The sequence below is a fragment of the Triticum aestivum genome, chromosome 2B, assembly GCF_018294505.1.
Source record: "Triticum aestivum cultivar Chinese Spring chromosome 2B, IWGSC CS RefSeq v2.1, whole genome shotgun sequence".
Lineage (NCBI taxonomy): Eukaryota > Viridiplantae > Streptophyta > Magnoliopsida > Poales > Poaceae > Triticum > Triticum aestivum.
The window spans coordinates 677,170,155-677,197,688 of record NC_057798.1 but is presented as its reverse complement, the minus strand read 5'-3'; the positions used below and the strand labels follow the sequence as shown (position 1 = coordinate 677,197,688).

The 27,534-nt window shown below is 45.0% G+C and overlaps 2 protein-coding genes across 3 annotated transcripts; one reads left to right on the top strand and one right to left on the bottom strand.

Annotated features, from left to right (window-relative positions):
• Positions 1-483: 483 nt before the first annotated feature.
• On the top strand, positions 484-9,938 carry LOC123046656 (chaperone protein DnaJ). 2 transcript variants are annotated; one of them, XM_044470062.1, is made up of 4 exons: positions 484-710; positions 2,348-2,444; positions 2,534-2,588; positions 2,674-3,094. In XM_044470062.1, exons 1-4 carry the CDS (start codon positions 576-578, stop codon positions 2,777-2,779), a joined length of 393 nt encoding a protein of 130 aa, XP_044325997.1. In that variant the 5' UTR covers positions 484-575; the 3' UTR covers positions 2,780-3,094. The 2 variants fall into 2 exon arrangements, with proteins under 2 accessions (XP_044325997.1, XP_044325996.1); XM_044470061.1 differs by lacking the exons at positions 2,348-2,444; positions 2,534-2,588; positions 2,674-3,094 and adding an exon at positions 9,218-9,938.
• On the bottom strand, positions 5,543-8,059 carry LOC123046655 (F-box/FBD/LRR-repeat protein At1g78750). Its single transcript, XM_044470060.1, has 4 exons — positions 6,689-8,059; positions 6,509-6,583; positions 6,242-6,424; positions 5,543-6,104 (listed from the first exon to the last, which is right to left on the bottom strand). The coding sequence occupies exons 1-4, from the start codon at positions 7,622-7,624 to the stop codon at positions 5,766-5,768; spliced, it is 1,533 nt and encodes a 510-aa protein (XP_044325995.1). The 5' UTR covers positions 7,625-8,059; the 3' UTR covers positions 5,543-5,765.
• Positions 9,939-27,534: the final 17,596 nt, after the last annotated feature.

The window sequence follows — 27,534 nt, the reverse complement described above, 5'->3', positions numbered from 1 at the left end:
CGAAGCACATCTGTCGCGGATGGACACATGCGTGTTTCACCACGAAACATAGTTGTGCTTTGCTACGAAGTACACGTGTGCTCCCAAAGTGAAGCGCGTGCAACCCCCAAAAGAAAAAGAAAAAAGGCTGAAAGCAAAGATGTGCTTCACAGCAAAGCAAACTTATGTTATCGTGGATGGAGCACGGGTTTGCCTGAAAAGAGAAAAAAAATTGTGAAGCACATATATGCTTCGCAACAGAGAACAGGTGTGCGACACCGTAGAGCAATTGTGTGCTGCACCGCGAAGCGTAGGTGTGCTACAGCTATGTTATGTCACTTGATTGAGACTTGATTAAATCTAAGTTGGCTGAGACCTAGCCACATCTTTTTTGACATTATTCTATAAACAGAACGTCGAATAAACACAAAAGGGTGGACTCACAATCTCAAGACACATGTAAAGCCCAAAGTTCTGATGGCAAGTCCAACTAAATGAGGGCCCAAAGTGTCCAGTCGTCGTCAGTGGATAACGCAGACCCTGAAAACGTTTTTTAGGCTTTTCTAGAATCCGGCGTGGAGTAGGGGTAGCCACCGATGCCTGCTACACCGGCAGCCGGCCCCGGTTGCGCTGGGTTGCCGGCGCAGGCTCCGACGAGCTCACTCCCCGGATTTGAAGGCCCTCCTAGGCGGCTGGGCGTTCGGAGGCCGGCATGGGTCGTCCGCACCGAGGTGAGCTGAGCTTTCCCCCTTTGCCCCATTCCTTCTGCTCTGTTCCCGTGTCCGCAATTCGTCGAACAATTGATAGGCAGCAAGCGAAAATAGTTGAACCTTTAGTAACACTAGCTCCTGTTCTCGTCACGGGACAGCTTTGGCCGCAAGGCGTATGTGAATCGTTCGTGTGGTTGATTACTGTACCGTGGGCAGCGTCCCGTTGAAGAGCGGTGCAGAAGAAAGGGTGAAATTAGCAACTAATCCAAAATGAAATACACAGGACAGAAAATTAGGCAGAGCTTGTATTTTTTTGTTCTCGCTGCCTTTTGGAACAGTGAGGTAGAACTGCTTGTGCTTCCAAGTAGTTTTGGGATATTAATGTAATGGTAAGGCTGAGAAGCACGGAGAATGGATGTTGCACATGTTGCCCGAGTGGCTGAGTGGATGGGGGTAAGCAGCATTGCAAAATGATTAATTCATGTGATCCAGTGGCCAGTTCATGTGCAAATATTGCGGCGTACAACTTCATTTGTGCATCAAATGCCTGTTTACCGACAGAATAACCAGAGTTACATGTAAACCTTGGATTTTTTTTAGAGGAAAAGGGCACCAGCCCTGGCTCCATTTCATTGAGATGAAACCAAACAGTTATACATGAACACACTCGGGAGTAGGCTGACATGCCAACTCCAGCGGAAACTAAGTACTAGAAATTACAGCAAGAAAAAACAAGCACTGCCCAAAGTTCAGGGAAGGGAACAGGCTACAATTTTGGATTCAGGAAATATGACCATTGTATGATTACACATGGCACAGGAACCAAATCAGAACACAAGCCCAGTGCCGCCAAGCTCCCGGCGCACACTTGAGCCAGACGCTGTCTTCAAGCAGACTGCGGGAGGATTCCTGTGCATGCTTCGCTAACCCAGCAATGGTGGCTTCCCAGGCAGCAGCATCCTCAGAGGCCGGCAGGCCAGATAGGGACGACAGCTTCATCCAGTGACCAGCTAGCCTGGATCCGTCCACATCAGTGTAGGTGGGCTCCTGGTCACTTGGTCAGCACCCATAAAGAACTTGTGATGTCCAGAACGTGCTCTTTTGCAGGACTGGAGCTTAGAGTCGCCCACTGGGAGTACGCTACATCCATCCCCCTCGGAACTACCTGCACACCAACACCAAGTCATGAACGTCTGTTAAAGCAGTTCATTTCTGTGTTTCCAGAGAGCCCATAAGGCTGCAGCATGAGCAAGATTGATTGCCTGATGTTTTTTTGTTACTAACCCGCCACTTAGCAACATACTCAAATTCCACAGAAGAGTTAGTCCCCAAGAGGGTGTTGATACCTTGGATTGTTAGCGTGGTGATTCTTGTGACAGAACCACAGAAGACAAAACATAGTCATGGTTGAGTTTACACTGGATAAGTTAAACAAAGTATCAATACGGCGATGTATTATGTTGCCGCTTCCCTTGTGATCCTCCAAGTTCAGGGTATAGGAGGTTTTCACCTTGCAGGAAAAAAATGAGAAATAGCCATATAGGACACCATGTCAGACCAAATATACATTAGATGATACAAATAATTGAACATTGTGTGTCATTCTTTCACTTGTTTATTGGCCGGTTCTCTGTTTTCTTAGTTGTACCATGATGCAGTCGAATGTTAGGAGAGAAAGACCAAAACGACCTGATCCTCCATGCACCATCTGCAAAGGCACCGGGACAATAAATTGCCGCAACTGTTTCGGTAGAGGTCTCTATTTTACTCCCATGCTATTTTCTCTTGCTAGTATGTTCATTCGTTCCATCAGTTCTCATGAAAATCGGGCCTGAAATGTGCAGGAAGAATAAACCATGTCGATCTCGCCGTGCTCCCCAAGGGAGAATGGCCGCAATGGTGAGGACACCCCTACTCATATACGTCTAGCATACCGAGGTACTGAACAGCGGCACACCCCTCTAACATGACTTCCATTTGTCAGGTGCCAAATATGCGGGGGTAGCGGCCTGGATTACTGCCACCGATGCCATGGAACAGGTGAATATCGAGAACCCATGGGTTTTCACTTCACGGTCAATAGGAAATGAGCATCACACAGGCCTGAGAGAAAAAAAACACAGGCAGTGTTGGAAGGCTGATCCAGTCAAAAGGTCGGAAAAAACAAAATCCCATTGAGGCCATAGGATCAACATTTGAATGAGCTGTTGGAAGTTATAGCCCAATATTTTGTATGTCTGTTGCTGTGAAAACTTTCATCTTATGCTGGTGCTGTAGAATTTTGTTGTCAACAAAGGAAAAATAGATGTAGATTATGATCAGAGGGCGAGTGTCATCACTTTAATCAACCGGCTAAAATTGTGTATGCAACTATATTAGGTGATAAATAAGGGCTTTCTACCGCATTGGTGTATGTTTCTGAGCTCCTGAAGATGAGGATGTGGATCTGAAAGCTTTGTTAAAAGGAAAATGTCGATTTACCACATCTGAACACACCACATAGCATTGATCCATGTTAACTGATCATTTGTGTTGTAACCCATCGTTCCAAAATTGAGTGTCTAGAGCCAAAAGACCACATTGTTGTTTTTGGTGCCAAGGATTAGAAATGAATTTGCATAAAACAGCAGGTGTTAGTCTGTTTGCGGAGGATTTGTAGACTAGTATGTTTGGGTCAGAAAACTGAGAAGGAGTTTTGGGAGTAATGTGGCGTTTGGATACTATCAGATTAGAATTGCTAATGCACAATTGCCTGGAAAAACTTGGTTTGCGGTCAAACCATCTCATCCTTGACATTTGCTTCGAGTTTATAGAAAGGTACTCCCTCCGTTCGGAATTACTTGTCTTGAAAATGGATGTATCTAGACGTATTTTTGTTGCATATAATAATAAATGCTTAAAAACAAAATTCCTCACAGCTTGATGCAAATATCCATGTCTATACTTGCCGGTGAACCGAGGGAGCGGTGCGGCTGGGTAGGGTAACCCATCCTCCCGAATGCACGCCATGCCCTCCTCGCACAGGACAGGGAAGGCGACATCGCTCCGGTGAAGCTTCAGTCTGTCCGCTCCGGTGAGCGAGAGCGTCCAGTTTTGCTCGACAAGGAAAGAAAGGAACACGTCGAGCAGAGCATGGTTCACGCGGTACGGGAGGAAGGATGCCGAAAGCAGCAGGTGTGGACATGTCCACGGCCGTTGTTGTCCATCAGGATCTCTTCCTTCGGCCTCTTCACTGACATGTGTGCTGAATGAATCAAAGCTATCACTGCCCTGCCCACCAGTGAGCACCATTGCCTTTGCCTGCATACAAACATGGACTGACCGGTTGTTCGCGAGCTGTCCTCGTAGTCGTAGAGAGCAAGCCAAAGCGCGGCAGCTGCTTTCCTTCTGGTTGATGCCCCCGATGGCCCGATGGCAGTCTTTCCTTCTGGGTCAGCTGAAGAGGGAGAGCAAAGGACGCCTCGAATCCCACCAGTTGTATCCACTTCACGGTCGGATCAGCGAGCTACAAGTGACCTGCTCGCCACTCTACTCTGGTTGTTGTCTTGGTGGGATACTATTACAGTAGTACAGTAATTTATTTTCTTCAACACATAATAATGTTCTTCAAGTTGTAATAAAGCTGGGGTGCTGCGTAACAGGTTTTTTGTCCCATAGAACAGTAGGTTTCCAAAGGTATGCTTCAAACCAGCGAACTATCTTCCCTTATTTTTCGAACATCGTTTCACTTGTCAATTTGATGCAAAATGCTTTTTCGTTCCCAATGTATCATCTGAAACCAATTAGAGGCTCCATCGTCCCATCAAAATCAAAATTCAGACTTGGCCGATCAGGCACACTGAAGCAATGCAAGGCTTCCTTGCTGTGTCAGTTTCTGCTAGTAACATTCATAGCTTAAATTTTTTGAGCTGCTCTTGAAAAGTCAAAGAAGGATCGACGTTCGTAGCATGAGTGCATTGGCTATGATCTGATTACTAGCAGCGCAAGCATGTAAAAGAAACAGGTATTGGCATATATTTGCCTATTTATATACAAGTTCAAATAAGTCAGCCATTCCAATTCGAAAAGGACAACCTATCTCATGTAGTTCTGATTCGGCTGATCGGGCACACTTAAGCAAGGCTTCCTTCCTGTGTCAGTTTCTATTCACAATCATAGCTTAAACATTTTGAGCTGCTCATGAAAAAAACAAAGAAAGATTAACATTCCTAGCATGATTGCATATTAGCAGCGCAAACATGTCAAAGAAACATGTATTGGTAAAGGATACCTATCTACATTCAAGTTAAAATAAGGCAGTCATTCCCATTCGAAAAGGACATCCTATCTCATAAAATAGCTCAGGGAGTTAAGGAAATAAGTCGCAATAGACAGAGCACGTAAATTTGTGTAAGGAAATGGTAACTTGAAGCAAAGCTGATAAATTTGGAACCACATAGCAAGCATCAAGGGCAATCTAAATCAACATTACAAGACACTGAGAGCTTTTGATAGTTTCTTGGCAAGAGAGAAGATCATGTTTAGTTTAACTTTTTTTGCGGGCAAAAGATCATGTTTAGTTGTTTACGCGATACCTTGACTTTCTCCCATCTTATATCACTTTTTATGCAATTCTTGAAAATATTACTAGGCTTACACATTGTACCTTCGGCTCAACAAGATAGATAGTTGGTTGTACATATTGATCCCTCCATGGGAAATGAAATGAGAATGATCAGGGAAGTCTGTACACAAAGCAAACTTCATCATCCTGTGCTCACTGAAAATGATGGAAAATCAACACTTGCAATTGTAGAAAATCAACATTGTGCGTAGAAAAAGAAACCACCCTGACCCAACTCCCAAGGGCAGGCTTTAGTTTTAAACACGAATAACATTATATATATCTAGCAGGACATTATGTCCCATTCAGAAGTAGTACTTGTTGCATACAAATTAGCATGATGAGTTGCCTCATTGATAGCCTACTACATCAATATCATATGCTAATCCTTAATATGTCATAGCAGTCAAAAGGCAGGCCTGGTGCTACAATATAACAAGCTATAGGGCCATAATTGGACTTGTGACTGGCAACTAAACTTCGGCAAAGACATCCGAATGAAATGGCTGGGTTGCAGCATCGTCCAACTTGCTGAGAATTATTTTTCCATTCACCACAGCTTCTCGAACAAGTAAGAGATCTGCCTTCTGAATACCGGTCACATCCAATGGAACCAAACTGGGAGTAACCAGTAGCAGTTTATGGAGAGAGCTAGCCTTCCTCAACAAAAAACACACTAGCTGCAGCTCAATGCGGTTCCAGTTGAAGTTTGTAATCTTTACCACCTTAAGGTTTTCCAAAACATCCTCTGGCGGCTCTACCCCCACATGGTCAATTGAATCCACTGAGGGCTCAGTGGGGATGCTAGGGAGCTGCAAGCACAAATGGCGGCCATTCAGAGGCATTGCATCAAAATGAAAACAAAATGAAGATGCCAATGTAATAGAATGACAGAATCACTACTAAGAAAATCAACTTAAGTTGTAAAAGGTTGTAAAGGATGTAAGACCTGCAAGAAAAGCCTCTCCAGATTACAGCAATGGCTGTTCTTGAGGAACACATAGATGTTCGCAAGCTCAGGGGCCTTCATATCTAACATAAGCAATTGTAGTTCTGTCATGCTCCGAAAGAAGTCACCGCCCATCTTGGCCGATTCGGCATGCGAGATTCCATTCGGCAAGGAAGACACAACCTAAGATGGCATTCAAGGTTAACAAAACAGTCCATGATTTCAGACATCGTAAACAAAACCAAAGTCCAGCAAAGAAGTGCATACAAAGAGGACATTGCTGCAGATGGTGAGCGCGGTGAGTTTGGAGCATACACGGCTTTCGAACCAGTCGCTGAACACCTGATAAAGTGCAAAGGTTAACAGAGTTCAGTGATATGAGCAAGATAATCATCATGGTAACTTCTGAAGAAAATTTGACAAGAATTCTTCAGATAGTCAGTGGACCTTTTGGCAGATGCGGACATTGCAGCTTCTCTGGGCGTCGAAGCAGATGTAGAGGTCGGCGAATGCGGCGTTGTCGGGGAGATAGAACGACGAGAGGAAACCGCCGCTGTAGCGAAACGACCGGAGGCTAGAAACCGCCGCGACGTCCACCTCAATGAGCCAGCTGCACCCTGCGATGGTGACGCTCCTCAGTTTGCGCCCCGTCGCCGCCGTCACGGCGATTCGACGGAGGGCCGAGCAGGAGTGCAGGCCGAGGACGCGGAGGCGAGGGCACAGGGCGACCATCCTCGTCAAACCCCTGTCGTCGACGGGGACGGAGTGGAGGCGGACGACCTCCAGGGCGGAGCACTGCCGCGCGGCCCTGCTGTGGAGGCCGGAGAGCCCAATGCCGCGGAGCGAGAGGCGCACGAGGGAGGGGCCGGCCGCCGCCGGGAAGGGGAAGCGGAGGGTGGCCTTCTGGGGGGTGGCCGGGGAGGGCGGCTTCTCCGGCAGCTCGACGCGGAGGTCCTCGACGCCGCAGCGGGCGGCGGCGTCGAGGTAGCGGCCGAACTGGCGGGCGCCCATGGCGGGGTTGTCGGCGACGAGCGAGTAGCGGTCGAGGCGCCCGCGCCGCCCCTGGGATTGGCGCAGCTCGAGGCACTCGAGCAGTTTCTTGGACGACGGGGAGGAGCAGGGGCGGAGGTGGTGGTGGAGGAAGGCGGCGGCGTTCCCGTCGTCCTGCCAGCGGCGCTTCCAGAGGTCGCGCCAGGCGCGGGAGAGCGCCCCCGTGCGGATTGCCGACGGCAGCGGGAGCAAGGACAGGATGTGCAGCTGCATCGCCTCCGGTAGCGCCGAGATGCGGTCGGCTGCCTCCGCAGCCTCGCAATGGCTGGATGGATCTTCTGCCGGCAGCCGCGGCCTCTTCGCGGTGGCGGCGCCGTCGGATTCCAGCGACATTGTACTCCCCAGTCCCCACTGCACTCACTCGCTAGCTCTGCTGCCGACTGTGCTGTGCTGGTGGGATGTTGAAAGGGCCGGAGCGGGAGAGTCGGTGACTGGGGAGAGCGGCGGCGGCGCGCGGCGCGGGAGCAGCAGGCAGCGGGGAGGCGGGGCAGGCGAGCAGCTGAGCAGCGGCGGCGCGTGGCTGGCTGGCTTCTCCGGTCGGGAACTTGGAATGGACTGGACTGGAAACGGGGGCTGGCTAGTGGTGTGCGTGGGCTGGCGCTGGATTGGGCCTTGTTGGGCTACTGAATGGCTACGCCGCAGGCCGTATAAAAATATCTGTGCTATCACAACAATTTGTTAACTTCTCTCGTCTCAAAAAAAATGTTAACTTCTCTAAAAGCCTAAAAAAATTGTGAACTTCTCTAAAGAAACAATTCGTGAAATGCTAGCAGTATCATTTTTAATAACTTTATTACTTCCTCTATTAACTAGTATCCAGGTTTACATCTTTGATCAACAGAGGAAGTAGCTCAGTAGAAGCATCTTTGGTCCACTCATTACAAAACAAAGATCTAACTATTTTGACTAATTCATGTACAACACCATTAGCTTCTCTCGGAGAATACTCAAAGGATATAGGAATGAATTCACATGCCAGGTGATAACAGTCATCAATGATGGCAGCGGCTTACCAGCAAAATTGCCAACATATCTGCCATAATGTTAAATAAGAATGGTGACGTGGAGTCCCCTTGCCTCAATCCCTTCAGGGTTTAGAAATAATGACCGATGGCATCATTGACCTTAACCCATAAGTGTGATAATTTCAAAGTTGAGACGAAACAACGAAAGATTATCATTGTATAAGTCCACAAACATTGGAAGAATATCACCCTTAATAATTGCCAAACATTTCTGATAGAACTCAGCAGGGAACCCATCTGGTACTGCCTTAGGTATACCCATGCAAATGTTCAAGCGGCTGGATTTAGGGCCGAGGAACTGAAACATTATATGGACTAGGCTAGAGGAGTCCAAAAATTATTCTAGGTTTTGCAAAGCAGCACAATCTGGCCCACTGTTGTGGCAAGTTAGTAGCGGTGATAAGATATATGCAATGAACCTTGAGGCATGGACATGTGGTTGTAGGAGGTGAGATATGACTGGTGTGCCTTGCAACCATGATGTGGCGGCCATCAATAAAGCTAAGCTTCACTCTGAGGATTTTGTCATGAACTTCTTCAATAAGCCACTCTATAGAGAAGCCTACAAGCACATCAGATATCCTATGCCTGGTCCTGATCTGTGGCTCTAAAACAACTCACATGACATTGATCCACCTGTTTTCAAGAGCAAGAAAAGGGTGCAACAAACTAGTAAGAGAAAAGGCAAGGATGAGTTTGTTGTTCCAAAAGTTTCCTCAAGTATGGCAACCATAACCTGCAGCAACTGCAAAGAGTAAGGCCATAGATACTCTAACTGTGGTATCACTCTTACACCATCTCTTTAGATGAGGAAAAACAAACACAAGGTACTTCACAATTGCTTTCTTTTGCATTGTTCACTTCTTAAGGTAACATGTTTACAATTTGTTTTCATGTACAGCCAAACAGGAGCTCCTACAGTGGGGAGGTTGAATCATCAGCACAAGGCAGTGCACAGACAGCCTCAAGTACAACAAGAAAGACTGGACCAACTGTACCTGTTAGTGCAACTCCTATAAGTACCGCCCCACCATCAGTTCATACAAGAAGGGCTCACATATCTCCTGCAGCAAGTGCTCCAACAACTACTGCAACAAGGGCTACATCTCCTGCATCTAGGGTTCCACCAACGGCTCCATCAAGTGCTACAGCAAGGGCTACATCTCCTGCATCTAGGGCTCCACCAAAGGCTCCATCAAGTGCTACAACAAGGATTCATGCATCTGCTACAACTAGGGCTCCAACATCTCCTGTAGCTAGGGTTCCATCATCAACTAGGGCTCCACCTGGATCTGCTGTGACAAGATCAACAGCAACAACAACCATACCTATCACAAGATCAAGGGTTGCAGCTACCAGACAGGCTAAAACAACTAGGTCAAGGCCTTTCTCTGCCCCCGGAGCAGCTAATGATCTAGGTCCTTCCAAAAGGCTGATAAAACCAACTATCAGAATGAGAGATTACCTGATAGCTACTAGTGCTAAGTGGGAATGATGTGTTCCATCATGGTCTATGCATGCAAACTAAATTATTTGCTTTGTGAGGGTGCAAACTGAAGTATTTGCTTTGTAATTCTATGTAATATGGTACTGTGTTAGCTACTGCATGGATGATTTTGTGTTAGCTTAAAACAAATTATGTAAGTTTCAGCTTTCTCTGTGATGATCCATCTCTACAGTAAATATGGTCACCATATTGTGCCAATTTGGTATACAGGAAGGAATCAATTTTATAAACCAAGAAGATGTCATTCTATTGTACCAAATTGAAGTTAATTTTATCAGCAGATGCTACCAAATGGGAGCTTACTTTCTAGAGATACTCCAAAATTGAAGTTAATTTTATCAGCAGATGCTACCAAAATGGAAGCCTACACCTCTGGCTTCTCACCGTTGTTGGAAATGACAGGATGTGCCGTGTGGGGGAGGGGGGGGGGGTTGCGGACGAGGGCTTCGTACCCGAGATCGACACGGTCTGGCACGACTACCTTGACCAACACGTCTGCATCCGCTGGATCTGTCGGAAACCTGCTTTTCAGAGGCCGATACATGATCTAGTGGTTGCACTGTCTGACATCACCAGAGATTGACTCGAGCATGCACCACACGAGGACGGGTACCACTGGCACGGCCTTGCGGCCATCACAGAAGATGCATGCCCTGTCGTCATCCCTGAACACCGGCACGAGGCCTCTGGCATGGTTGACGAGCGCGAGGACGCTCTTGAACCGCTCGACGAGGTCCTTGCCGATTGCCTTCTTTGTTGGATCATCGTCGGCCCAGTAGTCTACGGCCCTCTCCCAGCTGCACATCGGCGGGGACCTCGTCCGCTCTCACCTGAAAGGAGTGCCCGAACAAAAGGGGGAGCTCAATTTAAGCATATTTCAGCCCGTCGGTTTCTCTTTTGTAATTTCTTGCAACAATACTCTTGTTGCGAAACCCCATCTCTAATTTTCTGCAATAAGACCTTTGTTGCGAAATTTTCTCTTCTCTAATTTTCTGTAACTAAGTCACCTGTTGCAAAACCTTCTTCTTCTTTAAATTTTCTGCAACAAGAATCTTGTTGCAAAAATTGCAAACACACCTCGCACCGTGTCTAATTTTCTGTAACAATATCCTTGTTGCAAAAATTGCAACAACATCTCCCGTTGCGTCGCACTGGCACAATTATCGTTCGTTCACACCGTTCCGCAACAACATTGTTGTTGCATAAACTTGTTCCAAAGGTGATGTGCGTGCGTCGACCTCCTCTGTGGTTGCTGCCACTGGTGTTTTGTAGCAGCCGCGATGATGGTGTATTGGGCGGCAACACAACGCAACGATGTAGTGTTGGGAGAAAAAGTGAATGGAGTTTTGTAGCAGAACGTGTATGAGGAGAAAGCGGTCGGTGGTCCCACTGGGACACGCGTAAGGAAGAAGAGTGGGCGGATGGAGTAACGAAAATCAGCCAGTTGACACTAAATGTTTCCCTTAAACAAATGTTCATGCAATTTTGAAAAGAGTCTGTGCTTTTCAAAAATATTAATGCAATCTCAAAAAAAGTTCATATAGTTTTAAAAAGTATTATAGGGTTTTAGAAATGTCCATATAATGTGCATATAATTGAAAAATCATGCCTTTTAAATTGTCGATGTAGTAAAAAAGTGTTCAATTATTTTCCTAGAAATGTTCAGGTACTTCTGGAAGTACCTACCTATTTCAAAAAATATGCGTGTAATTTTAAGAAATGTTTCACAACTTAAGATTTCTTATATGTGTTCTTTTGTAGAGGGTGCATTTCATAAAAAATATCCACGTTTTCTTGTGAATTAAATATGCATATTTATTTATTTATTTAAACAAAATATAAAAGAATAATAAAAGAAAAAATGGAAAATATAATCAGGAAAGGAAAAAAATAAAACCAGAAAGGTACTCCCTCCGTCTCATAATGTAAGACGTTTTTTGACACTACACTAGAGTCAAAAAACGTCTTACATTATGGGACGGAGGGAGTAGAAAAGAGAACATTGCCAAGATCATTTAGAGCACCTACGCTACTAATCCCTCTGTTCCTAAATATAAGTCTTTTAAGAGATTTCTTTATAGACTACATATGAAGCAAAATGAGTGAACTTATACTCTAAAAGGCATACATGCGTATGTAGTTTATAGTGAAATCTTTTGAAAGACTTATATATAGAAACGGAGGGAGTATTATAGTAGTAAAATATTGGGTTTTAACCACGGTCGTGGCTAGCAACGCAGCCAACGATACAAAACATTGGCCCACACTACAGCTGTAGGGCAACATAGAGTAAGCAGCTATGTCCCAACCCCGCAAAAAAAAATACTATGTCACAGGCCCACAAGCCAGTCATAGCGAACATCTGGATGTGCTCACAGTTTGCCTATTGAGCCACACATAAGCTATAGATGGGACAAGTTTCAAAAAAAAAAAAACTATAGATGGGACATGCCGCACGGACGCGATGTTTGGGAGAGACGCGTCGAACAAGAGCGTCAGTTGCCCAAAGAATGGGAGGGGAAGTGCGCGGGAACAACACGTCGATTACAAGCATGGATTTCCTTAATTACGCGTGCTAATTAAATCTCAACAACTCCCACTATGGGTAGTCTCCCAGCCGAACAGCCTCTCATCTAAAGCGAATTTGCTTCATGTAAGCAACCTTCATAAGAGAAGGCCAACTTTTCCGCTCCCTGCACACAACTCGCGGTCATCGATGGCCAGCTCTCTCTCCCCTAGATGCAGCAGAGTCCGGCGACTGACAGGCGATCTCCGCGTGAAGTCCACTCCTCTTGCAACATGGCCGGTCTTCTGATTCCTTTCTACGCGGCTGGGCCACGGTTCTATTACCGGCCACTAAGATCGGCAGGGAAGGCGCAACTGAATGGGCGTGTGCATGCCGTTTCTCCGCCGTTCCATTGCTAGCCACCCGGACTCCCAGATTATTGTTGAATGCACAATAGACGAGGCCTCTGTGAGAGCAAATACAATAGAGCTGAGTCAGCGGGCTATAAGAAATAAACTAGTATATTTCTGCTTAGTTGGAGGAAAAAGAAGAGGATGGAGAAGGTAAGCGGGTTTTTCGTAAAGAGCCAGCTCTAACACGTGCTTCTAGGCACTTTATAAGAATCAAAGATGGGTCACATAATAAAAAAATAGTACATTCTTTTGATCTACTATTGTACATGTTGACTATAAGATGGGCTGTAGATGACATGACACTGGCTTATAGCCAGCAGCTGGCTATACTATTAACCATGCTCTGAACCATTGCTCTGTTCCGCAACAGTCAGCAGCGGCGACGAGCGTCAAGGAGTCCGCCTCTTCCAGCAAAGACGACTTCCACAAGGGCTCCACCAACCAGGATGACACATCATCTTATCAGCCAGCGCCGTCCCACACTTCCTTTTCCTAATTAGGCGATGAATACTATAGTTGACATTTAGCAATAATGTTCATGTCTAATGGAATGATGCCCAACAAGGGGTTGCCAAAATTGTCAAGCACGCCATGTGATGCTATATGTATTAGCTATGCCTCTTTTTCTTGCACAGGGTAGAGTTTATTTTGGTGGCGGATTGAATTTTGTTCATCCCTAATTAAACCTTTCACTTAATTATGTTTATTGCATGTTATATTGTATTATACTCACTGAGGTGCAGTCATTTTCCTCTGATTTTGTAACTATGTTGTTGCCAACATCTATTAGGATAAAAGTTGCAGTTTGCTCCATCCAACATGTTACTACAAAGGTGCTCTTACCAGTAGGTCAGTATGTAACAGCTAAAATTTCAAGGCATCGATTTATATGTATTTACAGAGTCTATGATAATATAGCAGCATCGAAATTCAATATATGCTCATCCTAAATATGTTGAAATTTTTCCTACTGTTTTTCTTTTCCTATTAACTGATTCATCAAATGATTCACTGAGGTGGCCAAATACATTACTTTTGTACAAAAATATACTAACTTCCTTTTTCTCTGTTAATAGTTTGATCTTGATCTTGATTCTTCATTTGTCGACACATTGTGCTACATCTTGCCCATTTTGAACAAGGCATGGTAAATTATTATTGCACCTCTACGTAACCGAGGTGAGACTTTTTTTCATTTATTGTAGAAACCCGATGCTTTAGGATACGTCATGCTTCAAACTGAAACATGCTTAAGTTATTTTGCTGTAAAATATTGTGTCACTTAGTTCCTTTAGGAATTGTTTCACTCAGCTTTGTTTTAATGGTTCCGTATAATATATAGAAATACTATTATTAAGTCCATTCCACATTTTTCTTTTGTAATATGTAGTTGCAAACATAAGCATTGTCATTTTATAGTTAATACAATTCCAAGTAATTTTGGTGGCTAGTTGTGTCGATTCTAAGTTTGTAAAACAAATTTTCATTCTTTTATAGATAATAGAAAACTTCCACATTTATGATAACGATTATTAATACGAAATGCTAGGAATCAGGACAAAATGTAACAGTGAGCTACATTTTAAAAGTATTCGAACTACTGGAGGATTGGTGTCATCGCCTTTCTCTGTGAGAATTATTATGCATGGGATTCATTTTGTGCCCGTGGCCATCCATTAGGCATGTTGATAATGGTTTCATTACATTCTTCCATGAGAGCTTAATACTATATATAATTTTGCATGTAACTTTATAAATATTTGTCTACGCATTCCCGCAGCAATGCGCGGGGTATTATCTAGTTTTGTCTATATGTCGGACCAAACACATTTATATACTTCAAATACCCCCTCGATTGTAGCGAAAGCAATTGCGACTGACTTTAAAGTCATACATTTTTGTCGTCCTCTCCACTTCGTCATCATCAACGTTGATGGTTCGGCATTGTGGTGTCTTCCCTGTCTTCTCATCTATTCCCTGTGTCGTCTTAGTAGAAGTGACATGAATAATATTGACGACAAAGACATTGTTTGACTGGAGTAGTTGCCGTTGAGTAGTTGTAGACGTAGTTGATGAAGCCATGTACCTAGGGTAGGGTCATGGACCTGTCCAAAGACACCCTCCCCAAGGACGTCTCTAGAAGAAACTGCCTTGCAGTCAACCTGGAGGGATTCCACTCGATGGACTCGAAGACACTCGACCATGAAGCCTCACTCGACCACCAGGAGATCGAGAGTCACTCTGTACCCAAACGGTCTGTAATTAAGTAGTCTTTATGGTCATGATGACACTTTATGTAGGGCGTTACCAGTAACGCCTGGCCTTAATGTACTTTAAACCCCGCATAACTGAGGGCCGGAGGGGTCTGGCAGACACTATATAAGCCACCCCCTCCTAAGTGTAAAGGGTTCGCACCCCTGTAATTCATACGCATATAATCCAGTCGACCGCCTCCGGGCTCCGAGACGTAGGGCTGTTACTTCCTCCGAGAAGGGCCTGAACTCGTAAATCTCTTGCGTATACAACTACTCCATAGCTAGGATCTTGCCTCTCTATACCTACCCCCCTATTCTACTGTCAGTCTTAGTACCACGACAGTTGGCGCCCACCGTGGGGCGGGTGTCTTAGCGACTTATTGGAGAAGTTGCAATTGTTCCGATCGCCTTCACCATGGTTTCTGGCGGAGTTTTAGTGGAGGGCCGCGAGATCCGTCTCTGCGCGCTCACGTTCATCGCCGACGACTCTGCTTGGCTCCAGGAGGCTCCACTCGACATCGACGCGCTCCCAGTCCGCGGGGCAACACACTTTCGCGCATGTGTCCGCGGCGTCCTGCTGCGGAAACCGTCGGTCGACTCCTGCGTCGTCCTCCCTCCCTGTCTCCCGCCAGCGCAAGCGCTCCGGTCGGTCGAGGCTTCAGCGGTGGGTGAGGCATGCAGTGGCCCGCCAGTCGGCCACCCCCCAAGTCGCGGCGATTGCTACTTCTCGAGCTTGCGTTGGTTTTCCCCGAAGAGGAGGGGGTGATGCAGCACAGTAGCGTAAGTATTTCCCTCAGTTTTTGAGAACCAAGGTATCAATCCAGTAGGAGGTCACGCGCAACTCTCGTACCTGCACAAAACGATAGCAACTCGCAACCAACGCTTAGGGGTTGTCAATCCCTTCACGGTCACTTACGAGAGTGAGATCTGATAGAGATAATATTTTTGGTATTTTTGGTATAAAGATGCAAAGTAAAAAGGTAAAAGCAAAACAAGTAAATAAAGTGATGGAGATTGATATGATGAGAATAGACCCGGGGGCCATAGGTTTCACTAGTGGCATCTCTCAAGAGCATAAGTATTCTATGGTGGGTGAACAAATTACTGTTGAGCAATTGATAGAATTGAGCATAGTTATGAGGTTATCTAGGTATGATCATGTATATAGGCATCACGTCCGAGACAAGTAGATCGAAACGATTCTGCATCTACTACTATTACTCCACTCATCGACCGCTATCCAGCATGCATCTAGAGTATTAAGTTAAAAATAGAGTAACGCCTTAAGCAGGATGACATGATGTAGAGGAATAAATTCATGCAATATGATAAATATCCCATCTTGTTATCCTCGATGGCAACAATATAATATGTGCCTTGCAACTCTTTCTGTCACTGAGTAAGGACATCGCGAGATTGAACCCAAAGCTAAGCACTTCTCCCATTGCAAGAACTACCAATCTAGTTGGCCAAACCAAACGGATAATTCGAAGAGACTTGCAAAGATAACTCAATCATACATAAAAGAATTCAGAGAAGATTCAAATATTATTCATAGATAAGTTGGATCATAAACCCACAATTCATCGGTCTCAACAAACACACCGCAAAAAGAAGAGTACATCGAATAGATCTCCACGAGAGAGGGGGAGAACATTGTATTGAGATCCAAAAAGAGAGAAGAAGCCATCTAGCTACTAGCTATGGACCCGAAGGTCTGAAGTAAACTACTCACACTTCATCGGAGGGGCTATGGTGATGATGTAGAAGCCCTCCGTGGTGGATGCCCTCTCCGGCGGAGCTCCGGAACAGGCGCCAAGATGGGATCTCGTGGATACAGAAGGTTGCGGCGGTGGAATTAGGTTTTTGGCTCCTGTTCTGGTCGTTTGGGGATACGTAGGTATATATAGGAGGAAGGAGTACGTCGGTGGAGCTCCGAGGGGCCCACGAGGCAGGGGGGCGCGCCCAGGGGGGCCCGCCCTCCACCCTCGTGACCTCCCCGGAAGCTTCTTGGAGTAGGGTCCAAGTCTCCTGGATCACGTTCGGTGAGAAGATCACGTTCCCGAAGGTTTCATTCCGTTTGGACTCCGTTTGATATTCTCTTTCCTCGAAATACTGAAATAGGCAAAAAAACAGCAATTCTGGGCTGGGCCTCCGGTTAATAGGTTAGTCCCAAAAATAATATAAAAGTGGAAAATAAAGCCCAATATAGTCCAAAATAGTAGATAAAGTAGCATGGAGCAATCTAAAATTATAGATACGTTGGAGACGTATCAGGCATCCCCAAGCTTAATTCCTACTCGTCCTCGAGTAGGTAAATGATAAAAAGAAGAATTTTTGATGCGGAGTGATACTTTGGCATAATTTCAATGTAAATGTTCTTAATCATGGCATGAATGTTCAGATCCGAAAGATTCAAGATAAAAGTTCATATTGACATAAAAATAATAATACTTCAAGCATACTAATCAAACAATTATGTCATCTCAAAATAACATAGCCAAGGAAAGTTCATCCCTACAAAATCATATAGTTAGGCTATGCTTCATTTTCGTCACACAAAGATGTTCCCAACTTCTATACCCCCGATGACAAGCCAAACAATTGTTTCATACTCAAATAATCTCAAACTCTTTCAACCTTCACGCAATACATGAGCGCGAGCCATGGATATAGCACTATGGGTGGAATAGAATATGATGATGGGGATTGTGTGGAGAAGACAAAAAAGGAGAAAGTCTCACATCAGCGAGGCTAATCAATGAGCTATGGAGATGCCCATCGATTGATGTTAATGCAAGGAGTAGGGATTGCCATGCAACGGATGCACTAGAGCTATGAATGCTCAACAAAAGAAAACTAGTGGGTGTGCATCCAACTCGCTTGCTCACGAAGACTTAGGGCATTTTGAGGAAGCCCATCATTGGAATATACAAGCCAAGTTCTATAATGAAAAATTCTCACTAGTATAAACAAGACAATTTATGAGACTCACTATATGAAAAACATGGTGCTACTTTGAAGCACAAGTATATGAGACTCACTACATGAAGAACAAGGTGCTACTTTGAAGCACAAGTGTGGTAAAAGGATAGTAACATTGCCCCTTCTCTCTTTTTCTCTCATTTTTTGGGCCTTCTCTTTTTTTATTGGCCTTTCTCTCTTTTTTTATTTCATCCGGAGTCTCATCCCGACTTGTGGGGGAATCATAGTCTCCATCATCCTTTTCCTCACTAGGGCAATGCTCTAATAATGATGATCATCACACTTTTATTTTTCTTACAACTCGATATTACAACTCGATATCTAGAACAAAGATATGACTCTATATGAATGCCTCCGGCGGTGTACCGGGATGGTGCAATGAATCAAGAGTAACATGTATGAAAAATAATGCATGGTGGCTTTGCCACAAATACGATGTCAACTACATGGTCATGCAATGGCAATATGACAAAAGTAAAGTATGTCATGATGAACGGAACGGTGGAAAGTCGCATGGCAATATATCTCGGAATGGCTATGGAAATGCCATAATAGGTAGGTATGGTGGCTGTTTTGAGAAAGATATAAGGAGGTTTATGTGTGAAAGAGCGTATCATATCACGGGGTTTGGATGCACTGGCAAAGTTTGCACCAACTCTCAATGTGAGAAAGGCAATGCACGGTACCGAAGAGGCTAGCAATGGTGGAAAGGTAAAAGTGCGTATAATCCATGGACTCAACATTAGTCAAAAGAACTCATATACTTATTGCAAAAATTTAGAAGTCGTCAAAAATCAAGTACTGCGTGCATGTTCCTAGGGGGATAGATTGGTAGGAAAAGACTATCGCTCGTCCCCGACCGCCACTCATAAGGATGCACAAGCCAGGTACACTTCATGTTTCAAATTTGTTACACAACTTTAACCATACGTGCATGCTACGGATCTTGCTAACTTCAACACAAGTATTTCTCAAATTCACAACTATTCAATTAGCACGACTTTGATATTATCACCTCCATATCTCAAAACAATTATCAAGCATCAAACTTAATTTAATTCACTCAAAAAGAAAGTTTCACATATCTTGAACACCAAGTATATTAACATTAAGCAAATTACCATGCTATTAGCGACTCTCAAAATAATCTAAGTGAAGCATGAGAGATCAAGTTTCTTTAAAACAAATCCACCACCGTGCTCTAAAAGATCTAAGTGAAGCACTAGAGCAAAAATCATCACGCTCAAAAAGATATAAGTGAAGCACATAGAGCAAAACTATTAAGCTCAAAAGATATAAGTGAAGCACATAGAGTAACAACAACAACAACAACAACAACAACAAAGCCTTTAGTCCCAAACAAGTTGGGGTAGGCTAGAGGTGAAGCCCATAAGATCTCTCAACCAACTCATGGCTCGGGCACATGGATAGTAAGCTTCCACGCACCCCTGTCCATAGCTAGCTCTTTGTCGATACCCCAATCCTTCATGTCTCTAGAGTATTCTAACAAATTTCAATTCATGTATGGCTCTCTCAAAAGGTGTGTACAGCAAAGATGATTGTGGTATACTAACAAGCAAAGACGCAAATAATACAAGACGCTCCAAGCAAAACACATATCATGTTGGTGAATAAAAATATAGCTCCAAGTAAATTACCGATGGAAGTGGACGAAAGAGGGGATGCCTTCCGGGGCATCCCCAAGCTTTGACTTTTTGGTGTCCTTGGATTATCTTGGGGGTTCCATGGGCATCCCCAAGCTTAGGCTCTTGCCACTCCTTGTTCCATAATCCATCAAAAAGAATTCACCCAAAACTTGAAAACTTCACAACACAAAACTCAATAGAAATCTTGCGAGCTCCGTTAGAGAAAGAAAACAAAAGACTACTTCAAGGTACTGTAATGAACTCATTATTTATTTATATTGGTGTTACACCTACTGTACTCCAACTTCTCTATGGTTTATAAACTAATTTACTAGCCATAGATTCATCAAAATAAGCAAACAACACACGAAAAACAGAATCTGTCAAAAACAGAACAGTCTGTAGTAATCTGTAACTAACGCAAACTTCTAGAACTCTAAAAATTCTACCAAAATAGGAAGTCCTGGAAAATTTGTTTATTGATCAGTAGCAAAAAGAATCAACGCAAAAGCACTCTCCAGTAAAAAATGGCAGCTAATCTCGTGAGCGCTAAGGTTTCTGTTTTTCAGCAGAATCAAATCAACTATCATCGTAGGTAATCCTATAGGTCCTACTTGGCACAAACACTAATTAAAACATAAAACCACATCCAAACAGAATAGATAGATTATTTATTTCTAAACAGAAGCAAAAACAAAAAACACAAAATAAAATTGGGTTGCCTCCCAACAAGCGCTATCGTTTAACGCCCCTAGCTAGGCATAAAAGCAAGGATAGATCTAGGTATTGCCATCTTTAGTTTTCAATTTTTTAGCGGAGTCATGCTCGAATCCGGGGGGTTCTTCCCTCTTCCCGTCATACTCGGAAATTTTTAGATCTAAAGAATCCAACCGTTTATTGCAAAGAGTAATCAACGTATTCATACGGTTAAGATTTCCGCTAATATTTTTAAGAGGCTCAAGAGACTTTTGTAAAATCTTTGTTACTTCGCAAATCTTCTCAAACACTTGGGTTTCTTCCTGGGTAGGATGAGATCCTCCCTTTTGGGGTGGTGTTCCCACTATTCCCTCTATAATCTCATGCGCAATACCGGGATCAATATTAATGAAATTTCCCTTGGCCATGCAATCCAAGAGTTGTCTCTGCGTAATGTTTAACCCAACATAAAAATTGCGAAGAAGAATTCTAAAGTTCACCTCTAGGGTGCACTTACGATAAGATTCCATCATCCTATACCAACCATCTTTTAAGTTTTCTCCTTGCATTTGCTTGAAGTGAAGAACTTCAAACTCGGGAGACATAGGAGCGGATAAGGAACTAGTCACGACGACACGCAAGCAAACTAACACACAAGCAAACAAAAGGCAAAGGGAAAAAGAAGGGGAGATTGGGAAAGAGAGGGCGAATAAAATGGCAAGGGTGAAGTGGGGGAGAGGAAAACGAGAGGCAAATGGCAAATAATGTAATGCGAGAGATAGGGATTGTGATGGGTACTTGGTATGTTGACTTTTGCGTAAGCCTCCCCGGCAACGGCGCCAGAAATCCTTCTTGCTACATCTCGAGCTTGCGTTGGTTTTCCCTGAAGAGGAGGGGGTGATGCAGCACAGTAGCGTAAGTATTTCCCTCAGTTTTTGAGAACTAAGGTATCAATCCAGTAGGAGGTCACGCGCAAGTCTCTCGTACCTGCACAAAACGATAGCAACTCCCAACCAACGCTTAGGGGTTGTCAATCCCTTCACGGTCACTTACGAGAGTGAGATCTGATAGAGATAATATTTTTGGTATTTTTGGTATAAAGATGCAAAGTAAAAAGGTAAAAGCAAAACAAGTAAATAAAGTGATGGAGATTGATATGATGAGAATAGACCCGGGGGCCATAGGTTTCACTAGTGGCTTCTCTCAAGAGCATAAGTATTCTATGGTGGTTGAACAAATTACTGTTGAGCAATTGATAGAATTGAGCATAGTTATGAGGTTATCTAGGTATGATCATGTATATAGGCATCACGTCCGAGACAAGTAGATCGAAACGATTCTGCATCTACTACTATTACTCCACTCATCGACCGCTATCCAGCATGCATCTAGAGTATTAAGTTAAAAACAGAGTAACGCCTTAAGCAAGATGACATGATGTAGAGGAATAAATTCATGCAATATGATAAATACCCCATCTTGTTATCCTCGATGGCAATAATACAATACGTGCCTTGCAACTCTTTCTGTCACTGAGTAAGGACACCGCAAGATTGAACCCAAAGCTAAGCACTTCTCCCATTGCAAGAACTACCAATCTAGTTGGCCAAACCAAACGGATAATTCGAAGAGACTTGCAAAGATAACTCAATCATACATAAAAGAATTCAGAGAAGATTCAAATATTATTCATAGATAAGCTGGATCATAAACCCACAATTCATCGATCTCAACAAACACACCGCAAAAAGAAGATTACATCGAATAGATCTCCACGAGAGAGGGGGAGAACATTGTATTGAGATCCAAAAAGAGAGAAGAATCCATCTAGCTACTAGCTATGGACCCGAAGGTCTGAAGTAAACTACTCACACTTCATCGGAGGGGCTATGGTGATGATGTAGAAGCCCTCCGTGGTGGATGTCGTCTCCGGCGGAGCTCCGGAACAGGCCCCAAGATGGGATCTCATGGATACAGAAGGTTGCGGCGGTGGAATTAGGTTTTTGGCTCCTGTTCTGATCGTTTGGGGATACGTAGGTATATATAGGAGGAAGGAGTATGTCGGTAGAGCTCTGAGGGGCCCACGAGGCAGGGGGCGCGCCCAGGGGGCGCGCCCAGGGGGCGCGCCCTCCACCCTCGTGACCTCCCCGGAAGCTTCTTGGAGTATGGTCCAAGTCTCCTGGATCACGTTCGGTGAGAAGATCACGTTCCCGAAGGTTTCATTCCGTTTGGACTCTGTTTGATATTCTCTTTCCTCGAAATACTGAAATAGGCAAAAAAACAGCAATTCTGGGCTGGGCCTCCGGTTAATAGGTTAGTCCCAAAAATAATATAAAAGTGGAAAATAAAGCCCAATATAGTCCAAAATAGTAGATAAAGTAGCATGGAGCAATCTAAAATTATAGATACGTTGGAGACGTATCAGGCATCCCCAAGCTTAATTCCTACTCGTCCTCGAGTAGGTAAATGATAAAAAGAAGAATTTTTGATGCGGAGTGATACTTTGGCATAATTTCAATGTAAATCTTCTTAATCATGGCATGAATGTTCAGATCCGAAAGATTCAAGATAAAAGTTCATATTGACATAAAAATAATAATACTTCAAGCATACTAATCAAACAATTATGTCATCTCAAAATAACATAGCCAAGGAAAGTTCATCCCTACAAAATCATATAGTTAGGCTATGCTTCATTTTCGTCACACAAAGATGTTCCCAACTTCTATACCCCTGATGACAAGCCAAGCAATTGTTTCATACTCAAATAATCTCAAACTCTTTCAACCTTCACGCAATACATGAGCGCAAGCCATGGATATAGCACTATGGGTGGAATAGAATATGATGATGGGGATTGTGTGGAGAAGACAAAAAAGGAGAAAGTCTCACATCAATGAGGCTAATCAATGAGCTATGGAGTTCCAGACTCCAATCGACGTCAACTCTTTCCACCACCGACTCAGGTATATCACACTCCGATTCAGAATTTAGCGGCTGCAGCCCGAATAGCAGAGTCGATTCAGCCCTCCCAGTCAGAGGCTGGCAGAGGCTTGATGCAGATAAGGGATTTGCTCCGGGCAGCGGGAGATCAGAATTCAGCTGTATCGCAGTCGCGAAATCGGATTCACAGTAGATCTGTCGCTGCGAATACAGTCCAGTCGGCTCATAGCCCAAGATCGCTCCCGCGGCGTGAGGGACGTGGAGGTCGACGTGACCAGTATGCTGACCGTTTTGATCGCGATGATCGGCGTCGAGTGCCCACTCCTCCCCCAAGGGGTGGGTCTTACGCCCCTCGACAGCAAGATGACAGACGCCAGCACAGTGTTGGGTGAAGAGTTCCAGTCGACCCTAGAGAACCAGGCTTTGATGCGAGATCCATTATCATGCAAGGTCTGGTCGACCGGAACAGAGCTCACCGAGAAGTCCATGACAGAGATGTGCCCACCAGCAGCCGAGTTCATGTCTCAGGACCAGAGTGTTTTAGCAGAGCCATCAGCCGCGGTGATCCCTCCCAACTTCAGGTTGGCGACTGGGGTGAGTAAGTTCACTGGTGAGTCCAAGCCCGATACTTGGCTTGAGGACTACCGAGTGGCTGTTAAGATTGGCGGTGGCAATGATGAGGTAGCCATGAAACACCTACCGCTTATGTTGGAGGGCTCGGCCAGGGCCTGGCTGAATCAGTTGGCGCCTAGCAGCATTTACACTTGGGAAGATCTTGCCCGATTGTTTGTCAGGACATTTGAAGGAACTTGCAAGCGTCCAACAGGTTTGACGGAGCTGCAAGTTTGCGTGTAGAAGTCGAATGAGACCTTGAGAGATTACATCTAGAGGTGGATCACATTGCAACATACGGTGGAGAACGTATCTGATCACCAAGCAGTCTGTGCCTTCAAGGAAGGCGTTAAGAACAGAGAGTTAAGTTTGAAGTTTGGTCGGATCGGAGACATGACCCTGAGTCGAATGATGGAGATTGCCACCAAATATGCCAATGGAGAAGAAGAGGATCGACTCCGGAGTGGCAAGTACAAGCCGAGCCAGTCGGAAAAAAGAAACTCCAGTCGGAAGCAGAAGCGGAAAGCCGAGCCAGCTGCTCCTGGAGAAGCCTTGGCTGTGACTCAGGGCAAGTTTAAAGGGAAGCCCAAAGGATCTTGGAACCCCAAGAAGGTGAAGGACAAGGAAGGAAAAGATGTGATGGATTTGCCATGCCACATCCACACGAAGAAAGACGAGGAGGGTAACTTCATTTACCCGAAACATACCACTCGCCAGTGCCGGCTCTTAATTCAGCAGTTTCAGGGGAAACAGCCCAAGGATAAGGAAAAGGAGTCGGACAAGGTTGAGGACAAAGAGGACAGTGATAGAGGATACCCCCATGTCAATTCCACCCTGATGATTTTTGCTGATGTTGAGAGCAAAAGTCGATTGAAAGTTATCAACCGTGAGGTGAATATGGTTGCTCCGGCGACACCCAGTTACCTGAAATGGTCTCAAACCGCCATCACATTCGACCAAACTGATCATCCGACACACATAGCCACCCCTGGGAGGCAAGCTTTGGTGGTCGACCCGGTCGTCGAGGGCACTCGACTGACTAAGGTTCTGATGGATGGTGGCAGCGGGCTGAATATATTGTATGCGGAGACGCTGAAGGGAATGGGCATTCCGATGTCCAGACTCAGTTCCAGCAACATGAGTTTCCATGGAGTCATTCCTGGGAAGAAGGCTGAGTCACTCGTCCAAATTGCTCTTGATGTGGTTTTCGGCGACTCAAAGCATTTCCGCAAAGAAAAGCTAACATTTGAAGTTGTGGATTTCCAGAGTGCTTATCACGCTATTTTGGGCAGGCCAGCTTATGCATGGTTCATGGCTCGACCATGCTACGTGTACCTCAAATTGAAGATGCCTGGTCCCAAAGGTATGATCACCATCACTGGCAATCGGAAAAAGGCAGAAGAGTGCTTTCAGAAGGGCTCAAAGATTGCCAATGCTCAGATAACAATGGTGGAGCTGCAAGAATATCACAAAAATGCAGATCCGAGTGATTTATTACGGGCCAAGAAGCCCGCCATAGAGTCAGCGTTCCAGTCGTATGGTGAGACGAAACCCGTTCACATTCACCCGACCGACCCCAGTGTTGCCCCGACTCATATCTCCACAACACTCGACTCTAAATAGGAAGAAGCACTCATCCAGTTCCTCTGTGAGAACTGGGACATCTTCGCATGGAAGCCTGCTGACATGCCGGGTGTTCCCAGGGGGCTGGCTGAGCATCGTTTACGAGTCGACCCAAAAGCAAAACCTGTCAAAGAACATCTTCGACGGTCCGCCGTCTAGAAGAGAAAGGCCGTTGGCGAGGAGGTGGCTCGGCTCCTGGCAGCAGAGTTTATCCGAGAGATTTACCACTCCGAGTGGCTCGCCAATGTTGTCATGGTCCCCAAGAAGGACAAGTCACTTCGCATGTGTATTGATTTCAAACATATCAATCGGGCCTGCCCGAAAGATCATTTTCCTCTCCCCCGCATCGACTAAATAGTCGACTCGACTGCGGGATGTGAGCGCCTGTCTTTTTTAGACGCCTATTCCGGTTACCATCAGATCCGTCTGTATGGACCCGACGAGATCAAAACAGCTTTCATCACTCCATTTGGGTGCTTCTGCTATGTCACCATGCCATTCGGCCTCAAGAATGCTGGAGCCACGTTCATGAGGATGATTCAGAAGTGTTTACTCACTCAAATCAGTCGGAACGTGGAAGCATACATGGATGATATTATGGTCAAGTCATGGAAGGGTTCCGACCTGTTGACTGACCTCGCTGAAACATTTGCCAATCTCAGGAGGTATGGTATCAAGCTTAATCCATCAAAGTGCACATTCGGAGTTCCTGGCGGAAAGTTACTCGGTTTTCTCGTTTTCGAACGAGGAATCGACGCCAACCCAGAAAAAGTTGGCACAATACTCCGAATGAAACGCCCCGTGCGTGTGCACGATGTTCAGAAGCTTACTGGATGCTTGGCCGCGTTAAGTCGATTCATCTCTCGCCTCGGTTAAAAGGCATTGCCTTTTTACCGATTGATGAAGAAGTCCGACAAGTTCGAGTGGACTCCAAAAGCTGATGCAGCGTTTGCAGAGTTAAAAGCTCTGCTCTCCACCCAGCTGGTGCTTGCTGCTCCAATCAGCAAAGAGCCTTTGTTGCTTTACATTGCAGCCACAGGACAAGTCGTCAGTACAGTACTTACGGTCAAGCGGGAAGAAGAAGGGAAAGCCTTCAAAGTTCAGCGCCCCGTATATTATCTTTCTGAAGTGTTGACCCCATCGAAGCAAAGATACCCTCATTATCAGAAGCTTGTATATGGGATTTACATGACCACGAAGAAGATTGCTCATTATTTTTCTGATCATTCCATTACAGTCGTCAGTGACGCCCCATTGTCAGATATTCTACACAACAGAGATGCAACTGGTCGAGTGGCAAAATGGGCGATTGAACTCCTTCCCCTTGATATCAAGTTTGAGGCAAAGAAAGCCATTAAGTCCCAAGCAGTAGCAGATTTCATCGCCGAGTGGGTTGAACAACAGCAGCCGACTCAAGTTCACTCGGAGCACTGGACCATGTTCTTTGACATTTCTAAGATGTTGAATGGTTCCGGTGCTGGGGTAGTATTGGTTTCCCCCCGAGGAGATAAGCTCAGATATGTGCTCCAGATCCACTTTGATTCCTCCAACAACGAAGCAGAATACGAGGCACTTTTGTATGGGTTGCGCATGGCCATTTCACTCGGCGTCCGTCGCCTTGTGGTTTATGGCGACTCAGATTTGGTGGTCAATCAGGTGATGAAGGAGTGGGACGTTAGAAGCCCAGCCATGACTGGTTACTGCAATGCAGTGAGAAAGCTTGAAAAGAAATTTGAAGGGTTAGAGCTCCATCATATACCACGACTGAAGAATCAAGCGGCTGATGATTTGGCAAAGATAGGTTCCAAGAGAGAAGCCATTCCCAGTGATGTGTTCTTGTAACATATCCATACTCCATCAGTTCAGGAAGATCCTTTTACCGAAGAAGCTCCGCAGCCTAAAAGTGTCACAGATCCAACTGAAGTTGAAGTTCCAGCAGTGGTCGACCTGATCATGGAAGCGTTGGTCATCACTCCCGATTGGACAGTGCCGTACATCACGTATATCTTAAGGAAAGAGCTCCCAGAGGATG